The sequence below is a fragment of the Diaphorina citri genome, unplaced genomic scaffold (genome assembly GCF_000475195.1).
Source record: "Diaphorina citri unplaced genomic scaffold, Diaci psyllid genome assembly version 1.1 scaffold1288, whole genome shotgun sequence".
Lineage (NCBI taxonomy): Eukaryota > Metazoa > Arthropoda > Insecta > Hemiptera > Psyllidae > Diaphorina > Diaphorina citri.
Window position 1 is genome coordinate 63,220 of NW_007378717.1, and position 14,437 is coordinate 77,656.

General features: G+C 40.6%; 2 protein-coding genes across 2 annotated transcripts; both read right to left on the reverse strand.

Moving 5' to 3' along the window:
• Positions 1 to 655: 655 nt before the first annotated feature.
• On the reverse strand, positions 656 to 1,361 carry LOC103515174 (lysine-specific demethylase 4E-like). The gene is made up of 2 exons (XM_017446531.1): positions 1,339 to 1,361; positions 656 to 986 (listed from the first exon to the last, which is right to left on the reverse strand). Exon 2 carries the CDS (start codon positions 941 to 943, stop codon positions 656 to 658), a length of 288 nt encoding a protein of 95 aa, XP_017302020.1. The 5' UTR covers positions 944 to 986; positions 1,339 to 1,361.
• Positions 1,362 to 3,224: 1,863 nt separating this feature from the next.
• Positions 3,225 to 14,190, reverse strand: LOC103515176 (serine-rich adhesin for platelets-like). Its single transcript, XM_008480102.3, is given in 9 exon segments — positions 3,225 to 3,447; positions 3,988 to 4,232; positions 5,168 to 7,866; positions 7,983 to 8,896; positions 8,898 to 9,708; positions 9,866 to 11,566; positions 11,918 to 12,060; positions 13,376 to 13,672; positions 14,125 to 14,190. Coding segments are annotated over 9 exon segments (7,050 nt in total). The 5' UTR covers positions 14,142 to 14,190.
• Positions 14,191 to 14,437: the final 247 nt, after the last annotated feature.

Consider the following 14,437-nt stretch of genomic DNA (forward strand, 5'->3'; position numbering starts at 1 on the left):
GGAGCTACTGCTATATATTTTTTTAAAAGAGATTTGATATAGGGAACTGTAACGGATAAGGTCTTATCGTCCCTAAATCAAGGAGAGAAAGATGACAGGATAGAAAGCCAAGGATTTTAGGCACTTTTCGGTGACAAAGCTACTCGCCTACTCACATTAACATCACCCAGATTCATCCAGCCTGAGTGGGCCCGGGAAGCTGTCTACCTACAAAAGAAAGTGTAAAATGGAAAACTCTGCCAGTTCTGAGCCCATTTATATTTTTAATTTTTAGTAGGGTGGTATTAGGTACTTTGAATTTTTATTAGGGCACAGAAATTAATGGATGCAAACTTCCCCATACTAAGAGAGTCACCTCTCTTGTCTTGTGGGTAAAGTGCTGGATGTCAGTTCTTTTGGCAGATGTTAAGCCTTTAACGCTCCATTGTAGAATAGTTAAGCCTGAACTAAAACTAAAATGGAACAGATCTATTTCAAAATTTCAAATCAAAACGATTCTTTTCGTCGCTTACCTTGAAGACGCGTTCACACGTGCTCAGCCACGACGGGCGGGCAAAGTAGACACTCTGGATGTCAGTTCTTTTGGCAGATGTTAAGCCTTTAACGCTCCATTGTAGAATAGATAAGCCTGAACTAAAACTAAAATGGAACAGATTTATTTCAAATCAAAACGATTCTTTTCGTCGCTTACCTTGAAGACGCGTTCACACGTGCTCAGCCACGACGGGCGGGCAAAGTAGACACTCTCCGCTACCAAATAGCCCGTCGCTATCGAGGATGTAAACGCACTGGGGAACACCAGAATAAATTGGCCCGGCTCTTGCACTACTCGCGACAGAGAGACGCCCTTCTCCGTAAGTAGAGAAGGCGGAATCATGGCTACGTCTGAAGATAGCCAGATGGTCTTGTCGCTCCGACAATAGTGCGGGAAGAGGGACATCATTGTGGAGCGAAACGCGGTGGAATGCTCATCCGGAATACCGTACCTAGGAGAGATAGGGAGTAGAAACTCGATTATTTCAAACCCAAAATCAATTTTTCCGAAGGATATCCTATCTTATCAGAGGAAGGGATTGATAATTGAAAGTGTTCAAATTAAAGAGACTAATGACGAAGAAAACGTACTGAAATAAAAGGACCCTTAAAATAATAATAATAAAACTGAAGTAAAGGAACTTTTTTTTTACTGTTATTAGTTATTATAATCGAACATCTTGTTCTAAGCTGACAGTCTAAATAAAGGACTACTTAGAATTTAGTCCCATTCAAACATGATTGAAGTTTAAACGCCTTATTTCAAGAACCTTATTCGAAGAATAAAGAGTGCCTCTAACTTACCAGATCTTGCTAGCACCGGAATGTAGATAGAGATTTGATATAGGGAACTGTAACGGATAAGGTCTTATCGTCCCTAAATCAAGGAGAGAAGGATGACAGGATAGAAAGTCAAGGATTTTAAGCACTTTTCGGTGACAAAGCTACTCGCCTACTCACATTAACATCACCCAGATTCATCCAGCCTGAGTGGGCCCGGGAAGCTGTCTACCCCTATTCTGATCTAATTGAGGATGAAACTAACGACAAGTTCTTGTTGTTTTAGCGGGTTTAGTTATAGCCGAAAGGTGATGACAAAATAGAGAAAATATCAGCCATACACCAGGATGGTGATCTGTAGCCATGTTTAATTGGCTCGTCCTGTCCTAAACCGCAGTCAATCATCGCATCGTGAGGACTTGTGTTTGTTCTTTTCAAGCAGAGAGAACCCTTTGAAACTATCAGTTAGCTAGACTGAAAAGGGTTACCTGTCCTTCTGCCTGTTTATAGTCGCACAGCCCGGGACTTAAGTCAACACTTACCGACAAGTGAGTTGAGAGATCGCAAGATGGAGGCACTGTTGTTCGTCAGCACTTTCAAGTTCCACGGGTGTTTGGCGAATGTTGAATTCTTAGCGGTGGGGAAGCCACACCCATTGGAGCCCGTGTCAATCGACGCCGAATGGACGCAAATGTGAAGCATGCGATTGGTCACGTGGTTCCAGAATTCCGATTCGACTTCGGCAGGACTCGGGTTGGAGCCGGGATCATTCGGGTTGTCACTTTTGAAGTACATGGCCATCGTGTTGCGCGCTATTCTGTAGAACGCACTCAGTGGCATGCTGCGACCCTGGAAATCCAGTAGCAAACAGAACACTTAGAATTGTAGCGGCTTTAGCTATTGCCGAAAGATGATGACTATCAGCTGCTAGGCTGGTTAGGGTTCACTGTTCATCTCCCTGTTTATAGTCGCACAGCCAGACGCTAGTCTACTCTCTGTTTAACGTCCCCTAGCCAGACAGCGCAGACATATTGGAAAATACAAGTCCTTGACCCGTCCTTTGTACGGGATCAGCGCGGCGTAAGAGGCATGACTTCGAAGCGCCGCCACACTTAGAATTTACTTATACCATCTAAGCGCCACTTTCCCATGTTCAGACGGGGTCGGCGTTTTTCGTCAGCCTCTCAATCAGCCCTAGGTAGGGTGATTGCTTTGAGCTGACATTTGATTTTAGGCTACAAATTTTACGAGTGGATGCCTTCGCACTCAATATTTGCTAATTCTTTAGCAATGGAAATTCGCTGTTCAAAGTCCTCCAGCCAGACTTTGAAAAAAAAATCTGGTGTGAACATCACACGACTTTCCTTATCCTTTTGAATGATGCTTATTTGAGTGTTCTTTTACAATATCTCTAACCGTTATATCGCTATAGCTGAAAACCGCCAAAAAACGGTCGAAATCTGTCCAAAAGCGGTCAAAATACCGCCAAGGGCAGCAACCATCTCAACCAAGAAAAAAGTTCGCACTGCTCAGGCCTTTAGATTTCAGGCAAAGTCGCTCGAACTTGGCATAGAGATTCGATAAATAATGTATATCAAAAGTATCCTTGGGCCCTGTTTCCAGAAGGTACGGTTCGGCCGTTATTTGGCACCAAAGTTCCGCTGTTTAGGGCTAGACAGGGAAAAAGTTCAAAAGGAACTAACGCTTCTCACGACTTTACCTTTATCCACAGATCGCTCAAATTTTGCAGACACATTCCATAATTCATGATGATCAAACCTCGGTTCGGCCGCCATTTAACGCGAAAACTTCGAAAAAGCTCAAAAAGAGTTCGCAGTGCTCAGGCCTTGAATTACTCTGAATTTCATATGGACACATTACATTCAGAGTAATTCAGAAGAAAAAACAACTTACTTCTTGCCAGATTTAGTGGTGGTGGATGTGCTAGTGGAACTATTGGACACAGTGGAGGAGGTGGATGACGGGGCTGGAGGTTTGGGTACCGGTGGAGGTGTCTGGGTGTGCTGGGAGCGGGGTGACACCTGAGTGCCGGATGAGGGCCTACTCATGGGCTGAACAGTGCCCACTATGGGGGTGTTGAATGGGCGTACGCGGCGCTGGGGCACTAGACAGCTGAAACAAATAGGGCAGAAATATTGTTGTTGTTGTTGTTGTTGTATCGGCTTTAGCTATTGCCGAAAGATGATGACCATCAGCTGCTAGGCTGGTTAGGGTTAACTGTTCATCTCCCTGTTTATAGTCGCACAGCCAGACGCTAGTCTACTCTCTGTTTAACGTCCCCTAGCCAGACAGCGCAGACATATTGGAAAATACAAGTCCTTGACCCGTCCTTTGTACGGGATCAGCGCGGCGTAAGAGGCATGACTTCGAAGCGCCGCCATTTTGAATCAGGCTGGAATGTGCCAAATTTAAGTAGCCTATGTCCCTCAGTATTCTTCACAACAATCGCAAAAAACCTCATTAAAATCGGTCGAGCCGTTTTCTCGTGAAAAGAGGACGAAAATGTAGAGTACAGCTGCAAGAAAACTCTCTGATGTCAATAGTGGTGCAATAGCTCTAAAATTCTAACGCAGAAATCACACGAGACCTCCATTTGAAAGTAAAATAACACTAATGTACAGGGGGCCCTTAATCTTGAATTAAACACCATACCTGACGCTCGAAGGCTTGGCAAAGTCACTCTGGGGCGGAGGTTTGGTCACCAGCTTGGCACTCATGATGACTCTCTGGTCTGGGCCCTCAGTTCCCAATTTGACCGCCACGCCTTGAATGGCGCTAGCGTCTTTGCCTGTCTTTTGCAGAGGGATGTAGAACAAATGACCATCGTCAGCCTGAGAGCCGCTTAGTTCCGTCTGAGTGGTGGAACACTCCAGTACCGTTTCCGTTTCAAAATTTACCTGAGGGACATGGAGAGAAAGATTATGTTACTTTGTTGGAAATTTCAACATATTGTTGTTGTAAACTGGAACATTGCATTGTCATAAAATTAAGTGTATTGGACTTCAAAAATAGGGCTTTTCGAAGTTGAATCATTACATACTGGTAGTGCTTAATAACTTAGTAATCTTATTATTAATCCTTTTTGGGGAATCAAATCTACCGGTTACACCGGTTTCTGATATATTTATAAGGTATATTATTGGGCAATATCTTAAATTTCTCTGATGTATTTTGGATGATTTTAGGAAGGATAGAAATCCCTATCAGGATGACAAAGGGGGAAAAACGAACAAACGTAGCTGCCATCAAATCATGTGGCCTGTTAAGTGCTGTGTCAACACGAGAACACCAGGAAGTAACCCGTTGAAATATTCACAATGAACCGCCTAGTTATCTTAGAGGATGCCACGTCTGCCTTGTAAGCACTGGGTCGCAGGTTCGATTCTCGCTCGGGGCGAAATTTATCCCAATCAAATAGGGTTCATTCTCAGAACGATTGACTTTCTTCTATCCTGTCTTCCTTCTCTCTAGGCTTTCGGGACGATAAACCATCAGCAGTTACAATTCCTTCTATCAAACCTCTTCAAGCCAGCCTAGTTAGCTTAGTTGGTAGTGCGTCTGCCTTGTAAGCGCTAGGCCGCGGGTTCGATTCCTGCCCGGGGCGGGTCCTGATGGGATAATGTTCGTTCTCGGAACGGCTGGCTTTCTCCTATCCTGTCGTCCTTCTCTCTTCGATTTCGGGACGATAGGACCATAGCAGTTACAGTTCCCTCTGTCAAACCTCTTAAAAAAAAACTCTTGAAAATAAATAAATAATACCAAATAATAATAATATGAAACAGTTCTTACCAAAGGTAACTGTTGCATGGAAACACTCTGAGTGGCCAGGTACTTCCGAATAGCCACCATCTCCTAGTTGTACTGGCGCACTAACGATACCTTTATCTATAACGCTACTAGCCACAGAGGTATCTGTATCATCTTGACAATAGCGAGGTGTCAACTTCTTGGAAGTGGAGTTGGTATCATCACAGGAACTATCATCATTAGGAATACTATCGTTCAGCCATTTCATGATCTGCTCATTGGTATTGCCAGCTTTAGGAATATCTTCTATCTTCCCAGTTGTTAGTAGTTTGGTCTCGACAACAGGACTTGATTTCGGTTCACTCTGATTTCGCTCGAACTGGAAACTCTTGTTGACTTTGGGTGAAATGTTTGCCATCCGTTTCAAGGTTTGCTCTACAGGGAGAGGAAGGTTGTGATGTTTGCCTTCAACCCGTGCACCCACATTGTCAGAGTTTTGACTTGACAGACTCATAGGAGAACTAGACCTTGAGTAATTTATCTTGAACGGTTCAAAGTTAGCATTACTATTCTTGCTGAATTCTGCTAGTTTAGGTTTAGACAGGGCGGCATGTTTTCGAATCCATGCATTTCTATCCATAGGTTTCTTAGATACACTCGGACTTGTCTTGGGAAGCTTCAAGTTCTGGAAAGCGGATTTCCAAGAGGAGTGAAGTTGTTCTCTACTCATGGGTATTTTCTCTGGAGTGAAAGGACGCTTATCATTCTCTCCAAGTCTCTGATGAGCTTCCTGTTGTAATTGTTGAGAAGTGACACTAGATTCTTCCTTACTCTTCTCACTACTTTGTAGACCTCGCTTCAACTTGTCTTTTTCTATGAGACTAGATATTTTATTACTAACATCCAGTGAGGAACATTGAGAAGTTTTAGCGCTCAGAGCGATAGGTTTTATAATTTCAACCTTGCTGGTTGTTGCATCTTTTGTTTTCTTCTTGGTGGAAACATCCTCGGCTTGTTTGGTTGGTGTTTTGTTCGCAGATTTCTTATCATTCTTTGTATCATCTTCAGATTCACTTTCATCAGATTCTTCCCCATCATCTTCCTCGGAACTTTCGTTCTTCTTCTGTATTTCTTTTTCCTTGGCATGTAACAGATCTATCGAACGTCGTGACATACGTACTTCATTCCTAGATATAGTTTTAGCAATGGCTAGCAAGGGATCATCTTCTGAATCATCTGTGGAAGTGTCTATCATGAGGGATTGGGTTCTGGAAGCACGTACAGATCTCTTCTGATTACATGAGGAATCAGCTGATCGTGAAGGAGATGCTGATTTATCATCAGCACGGGGTGATTGTGTTTTCTTTGCACTCCTTGTATCTTTCTTAGGTGTCTTGAGTGGTTTCTTACTCGAAGACTTTTCACTTTCACTCTCAGACGCTTCACTTTGTCTACTGCTCTTACTAGGCTTTTTGTTTGGTTCTTTAGATTTTTCATTGAGTTTATTCTTTGTGCTCTTATCATTCTTGGAGGGTTTGGTTTTATTCTCTCCCTCATCTTCATCTTCACTACATGTTGCACTATCTTTCTCTTTACTTGATCTTCTTGTATCCTTGGTTTTCTCTTTTGCTTCTATCTTAGTCTTGGCAAGTACTTGGTCTAGTAATTTCTTCGATTTCCTCGGATGGTTCATGAGATTCTGAGTTTCAATTTCAACGGATCTATTTTGTATAAGAAGTTCCAGATCATCTTCACTATTACTAGACAAGTTTTCAGCATAGAGATGACATTGTTTTCGACGGAGGTTCTTTCTCGTACCACATTCTCCTGTCTTCAAGCTTGTATCGAGAACTTCTTTCTTCATATCCTCACCCTTCTTTCTTGTACCTTTCTTGACAGATTTTTCCTTGCTATCTTCGGTTTCACTGTCACTAGAATCCTCAACTTGTTTATTACTTTGTTTCTTACTTCTCTTTTTCAACGTTTTCTTTTTCCTTACATCCGAATCATTTTCACTTGTTTCTTTAGTTTCGTCTTCTACGCGATCATTTTTCTTTGTAGTTTCTTTTTCAAGTTCACTTTCTTCTTCTACTTCCTTTTGTTTCTTCTTTCTTCCTCGTTTGGGTTTCGCTTGCTCTGAAGATTCTTCGGGTTCGGTTTTCATCTTTTTATTTTTTGTTCCTTTCGTCACTTTGTCTTCAGATTCTTCATTTTCACTTGCACTTGACTTCTTATTTTTCCTTTTCTTGCTCGGTTCGCTTTTATTTTTGATAGGAACTAATTCATCTTCAGTCGTATCTGAGTCTGTCTCAAGGGATTCTAAATTGTACAAAACAGATTGTTTGTTCCTTAATCTTCTGCTTCCTGTGCCTAGGTCCTCGTTATCTTCTTTGGTCTTGGCTTTGACCTTCGTTTTTACTTTCGACTCATCCAAGTTAATATCTGGTTTTGATTTCTTCGTGTCACTTTTTCCTGTCTTCGTAGACTTTTCCTTTGACTTCGGGGTTTCATCATCAGTACTTTGTTTTGATTTAGTGGGTTCATCTTTTCGTATTTTCTCTATCAGATCTTCCACATCGCTGTCACTTGAGAAGTCACTCAAAGGAGCTTTTTCTTTAGAGTTGACCTTTGTTTTCCGTTTTTTGGTAGTTGATTTAGAGCTGGCTTTAGACGTGAGTTCATCTTCGCTCGTGTCAGTGCTAGAGAATTCTTCCAGGTAGTTCGTGTCTTTCTTAGTTCGCAAACTTTTAGTGAAATTTCGGTCCTGTTTGCCTGCCTGTTTACCTTGTGGTGATTTTTGCTTGCCGTGTCAGTGCTAGAGAATTCTTCCAGATAGTTCGTGTCTTTCTTAGTTCGCAAACTTTTAGTGAAATTTCGGTCCTGTTTGCCTGCCTGTTTACCTTGTGGTGATTTTTGCTTGCCCTTGCCTAGATTGGAATACTTGCGAATATTCTTGGTAGGACTAGACTTGGGTTCATATTTATCTTCGAAAGCTTTTATAATTTGACGTTCGGGTTGGGTTTTACTATTGGAGCCACTTTCAGACACTTTGTCATCCAACGACTGGGAAGATTTCTCAGTGTGTTGCGGCGTATCATTCTTCTCTTTGACAAAGTTTGCTATCATCGCATTGTCTTCGTCAATAAACTTACCTCTCACTTGACTTAAACTAGTTTTATCACAGTCAGTTTTTTGTACATTATTTATAGATTTAGCTTCAGGTTTTGGACTTCCTGTTGAATTTGAAGATTTGAGAGGTGAAGTATTGGCAGCTTGGGGTTTAAAATGTAATCTACTATCTAATATGGTCTGATAAGTATTTGATAATGTAATAGGAACTTCGGAGAATGTTTGACTTGGTCGGTTGAATGTGTTAGAGGCAGGAGGTGCTGTAGAAGAGGTACAACTGGAACTTTTGTCCGTCTGTATGGACTTGACACCAGGATTAGGTTTCTGACTAAGGTTAAGACCAACAGAATGTTCTTGGGGAGAATATTCATGTTTCTTTTGTTGCACGACTTGACTAGAGGATGAAGGTGATTCAAACTTCTGTGTTGGTTTTGTTGTAGAATCACTAATCATCTGTTGAGGTGATGACTTTTGGCTAGCAAATGTTAAGGTACTATCTTTCTTATTGGTTGCTTGAGCTCCCATACTCTGATTGCCTGAGGCTGACTGTCTACCTGGAGTTACCAATCTTTGATTGGTAAATAAACATGGTTTATCAGACCATTGATTGGTTGAGGGGAGCTGTTTATCAGAGGTAACAGGATCATCGGTCAACCGATATTGTTTATCTATAGTTCCAGGCTTCTGATAGGTTAAACACCTCCGTACTCTTTTCATTCACTTTCATAGGAGATTCTTGTGCTAGAAGAATACGGATTTCATTTTCAGTGAGTTTTCTAAGAGGACTGATAATGACTTTATCATTCCTAATGGATACAGGTTCCTCACTACTGCTACACTTCACAGGTGTACTATTCACGAAATCTATCGTTGATATTAACTTCCGACTCTTGGTCCCACCTTCTCTACCGGGAGGTTTTGTATTCAGAGGAATATCAAAGCTCTTCCCCTCCCAGTCCGTTTTAACAATGTCTTTCACAAAGTTACTCAATTCTTTGTCCAACTCACTCTCAGAGATGCTCGTATCTTTTTTGTTCAACAAGGAATGGCTGGGTGATTTTAAATCTTTCTTAGACAGATCGAAATCTTTGCTAAAGTTAAGTCGAAAGGAGTCTGGGATTTGCATCATAGGCTTTGGATTAGATTGAGACGTGTCACCTTTCACGAAAGCCGTCGCACGACTACGCGGCTTCAATGTGGAATGTGCGTTGATATTGAGTATACTGCTACTATAGGATACTATACTGTCCTTGATATTCGAACTCTTATCTTCTGGTGAATTCACTTTCTTTGATATTACATTTGAATTGTTCAATATCATTTTAGAGGGTGTCATTTGAATTCTCTTCACTTTGACTGGTGTTGAACTTTTCCGTGTGTCACCATCTCTCCTAACATCACACTTTTCTTCATTGGTTATTTTACCGTCATGTACTTTTACAGGACTGTCCATCTTATTGACTGTAACTGAAGTATTTTTATTCATTTCAGAATCACCACTATCTACCTTGGTTCTAGCAGCGTTATCTTTTTCTGGTTCTATCTCTCCTAACATCACACTTTTCTTCATTGGTTATTTTACCGTCATGTACTTTTACAGGACTGTCCGTCTTATTGACTGTAACTGAAGTATTTTTATTCATTTCAGAATCACCACTATCTACCTTGGTTCTAGCAGCGTTATCTTTTTCTGGTTCAGTTTTATTCCCATTGATTTTCCTTGGAGGCGTAGTCATCACTGGAACTTTAGGCACTATTAACGGCTCTGTTACCGTCACTGTTTCTTTTATTTTTTCTACAACAGTATCAATCATATTTGCATCTGTTTGCGTAGATGTTTTCGAAGAAACTATTTTGGGCACTGGTGATGTCTTATCTAGTGCTTTGTCATCCTTGGGAATATTACATGGTGAAGATGAGATGGTTGGAGTAGTGCAAGGTTCATTTGAAGTTAATTCAACAACAGTAGAACGTGTAGTTTTAGGTACATCATTGGTAACAGTTTTTTCCTGTGTGAGGTTTTTCACAGCTGTATGAGGTGTTTCATCAAAGGTTAGAGACTTGACAGCTTGAGATTTCTCCGTACTTTCTGTTACGTTTAGTTTCCTAATATTCGTATCTGGTTTGACAGGACTACCAGTGTCTACAACTTTCTCCACTACAACTTTGGTAACAAATACAGTAGCACTGCTCTCATCATTTGAACTAGTAGTATCTTTCTTTTTCTTGGCTTTACCTGAAGATTCAGGTTTAGCTTTCCTTTCATCATTGGAAATCTTGGCAGCTCTGTTTTTACTCACAAACGTCTCATCTCGCACAATTTCGTCAAAGTTTATTTTTGGTTTGATGCCAGCTTTACATTTCTTTGCCACCTTCTTATTTAGCTCGGCCTTTTCTTCGATTTCTACCTTTGACTTTGCTTCTAAGTTTTTTGAATTCGTATCTTTGCGTTCTACATTATTTCCTTCTTCGGTTTTGTTACGTTTAACTTCTACTTTAGCCTTTTCCTCGTTAGTTTTACTTGTACTTCTTTCTTTTTTATTAGATTTGATGTCAGCTTCATTTTCTTCTATGCTTCGTTGACTTCCATCCTTGCTTGCTTCATCAGTTGCTTTCGATACACTCCTGGATGCTCTTGTCTTTATTTTATCATCAGCTTTGTTTTGGTCTTGATCTACACTGCTGGTTTTTGTTTCTTCTTTGGTATTCGATTTAGACTTTTTGTTTTCTACACATTTATTTTCAATATTTTCTACAGTCTTATTTTCATTGGTCTCCACCTTCTTCCTCGCATTTTCTTTTGGCTTTTTATTTGTTTCACATTTTGCATCAAGATCTTCATCGTCTTTCTTGCTAGAAGGTTTCACAGTCTTGTCTGGTGTTAGCTTGTCGATAGCTACCAGAGGACTGAAATCGCTTCTTGTTTTTCTAGTTTTAGGAGATTCAGTTCTTTCACTCGGATTGTTCTGTACACTTTTTACATTTCTCGAGGATCTGGTCTCTTTTGTTTTCTCTACACTTTCGCCGTTTTCTTCTTTGTCTTCTTCCTTCGATTCTTTGGTTTTGTCAGTTGTTTGGTCACATTTCATATTCGCTCTTGTTTTTCGCTTGTCTAACGTTTCATCTTTTCCTTTCCCTATTTGTTTTCTTAATTTAGGTTGAATAATGCTGCTTCTGGTCATTCGTTTCTTCAATAAACTCTGAACGGTTAGTTTTTTGCTTGCTATTTTCGAAGCAACTGTTTTCGCCATTGTGCATGGTTTCTTGATATGTACTGGGAAGTTCTGTTGAGACTTGGTTTCATTTTTACGTTTCTGGGCAGCCGCCATGTCTTTGATTTGCTTCTCTCTCCTCTCTGTAAAATCAATATTGAGGCATTGTTAATAAAATGAAATTGATAAAACCTCCTCCTGAAACGAATGCTTTTCTAAAGGGACTTGCAAAAAAAAAAAAAAAAAAAAAAAAATATTATATATATATTTTTTTTTTTTTTTTTTTTTTTTTTTTTTTTCAAGAAGGTACAATACCGTAATACCGTACTTACATACCTACAGTAAAGTACTTCCATTAGGCTGTCAATAGGGGACATTTATTACGTAGGTCCTAGAGACAGAGGATTGTATTAAAATAAAATCAACACACGTCTCTATGACCCCATGGAATAGGTCTTTCCTTATTAAGGCAAATTCTTTCCCACACAACTTACCCATTGCACGGGCTTTGGGAAGCTCTGGAAAGCTCTCCACAGAGGAATTGTCGTCTTCATTATAGGTCTCTGGGTTCTTCACTTGATTACCTAGCAAGTCCATGTAGACTGCGGCTGCCTCCTTGGACTTACGAGAGGGACGTCTAAGGGGAAAGGAAGAAAATCAATCAAGGTGAACATAAAGGTGTGTGTAAAACATAGTCCACCGCGTCCATCGATGGTAGATCGACGGAGTGAAGAGAACTGCGGCTGCCTCCTTGGACTTACGAGAGGGACGTCTAAGGGGAAAAACACGCAGGAAGAAAATCAATCAAGGTGAACATAAAGGTGTGTGTAAAACATAGTCCACCGCGTCCATCGATGGTAGATCGACGGAGTGAAGAGTTGAATCTATGCTGTCGAGGCAGTGTACGGTTTCAGTCGATGGCGATCGACGGGGTCGACTATGTGGACACAGTTTAAGACTATAGATGAGAAAAAATAAGTCTCCAGTTAATTTTTTCCCCCAACAGGCTTTAAACCTTCTTTCATAGGAGGAACTGTAACATCGGAGGTCTTATCGTCCCGAAATCTAAGACAGGATCTGTGTAAGATGAAGTTTGTCTCGGGCGAGAATCGAACCCGGGACCTAGCGCTTACCAAGATAGTTAGACTGACCAATCACATTCCTAAAAAAATATTATTTTTTTTTTTATTATTATTATTAATATTTATTAGAGTGTGCCAACATGAGTTCTTTATGGAATAGCCTCATACTTCTCTCTCCTGACCAACTTCTTTCAAGATCTGTAGGCGTCTGGGGCCTAGTCCTGAAAGTACTGCGAACTCTTTACACAGAAAAACGTCCTCTTTGTCATTTTTTTGCACGAAAAATCCACAATTAGAGGTGAGGTCCTTTCAGGGATGGGTCCCCGCAGTCTAGTCTCCGGAAAATCTTGTCTGTACTTTACATATGTAATATCCTTATAAAGAGTATAATATATTTAATTTAATATTAATTGCACGAAGTAGTGTAACATGGACACAGTTTAAGACTATAAGTGAGAAAAAATAAGTCTCCAGTTAATTTTTTCCCCCAACAGGCTTTAAATTTAAACCTTCTTTGATAGGAGGAACTGTAACAACGGAGGTCTTATCGTCCCGAAATCTAGGATCTGTGTAAGATGAAGTTTGCCTCGGGCGAGAATCGAACCCGGGACCTAGCGCTTACCAAGATAGTTAGACTGACCAATCACATTCCTAAAAAAATATATCTTTTTTTTTATTATTATTATTAATATTTATTAGAGTGTGCCAACATTGAATTATAATGTTAACAAATGAATAAAACATTAAATTACAATGTTAATGATGAGCTATTAATTAAAAAATTAATAGCTCATCCCTAAGGGGAATTCAGCTAAACATATATAAATAGTGTTAGGTACGTACTAGAGGTAATCCCAAACAGGTACTTACACAGAGGGTATCACACTCGTCTTGCTCGGAGGTACCACCTCCTCTTTCTCCCGGACAGGGACTCGCTTCTTCCTCCCCCTGGTCTCCGCGGCCACCAGCCTCTCCTTTCTCTGGAAGCCCCGTTTCCCGGCAATGGCCGTATGGCCTCGCCTGGGGCCATCAGGTTTCGGCCGCTTGGTTTCCGGCCGTCTAGACGGAGGACCGTCTTCAGACGCGGGGACCGCTAGAACACCACTACTCCTGAGTCCCGAACGATTCGACAGTGGCTTCTTCACGAGAGCGTGCCGAGATTTCAGTCTGGAAAATCACGAAAGTAGGTTATTAGTACTAATTAGTACTAAGTAAGTCTAAGTACTAAGTTAGTTCTACTGTTAGTTAGTTAGTTAGTACAGAATAGTTCGTGGTAACTTGAGTTACTTGGTAGTTGACTCTGTAAGTCTACAAGCTCCCCCCCACCCCCTCGAAAGTTTTGTACGACATGGCTGTAAGTAGTACCAATATGCATTGGTTTTCCCTCTCAATCAGCAATCAGCCCTGGGGTCATTGCTTTGGGCTGACATTAGGTTTTGGCTACAAATTTTAAGAGTGGATTCAACCTTTGCTATTTCTTTAGCAAGGGGAATTTCAGGCTGGTACCCTCCCTGTTTAAAGTCCCCAGCCAGACTAAGCTGGTTTAAAGTTCCCAGCCAGATTAAGATCCTACTCTCACAATGATTTCTATAAAAGGCTGAATGGAAAACGTAACTCACCTTTCTCGCTGAGTCATGTGAACTTTTCTCAGACTAGCGCTAGGTTTCCCCTGCACTCTACCAACTGTTCGTCAAACGTAAAAAAAAAGTAAAAAGAAGAAACTAAAAAAAAAAATCAAAATCCAAATCCAGATCATAAAAAAAAAATACAAAGTCCATAAAAACTTTAATAATTTACCTGACTAATATATAATCATTATCATAAATTCCTAGAAGAGTTATCAGTACAGTATCAATCCATCAGTTGTGAGAACAGTAACAGAAAACAAGGAATATACTTGAGACAACAATAACATTCCACTGATAAGACAGT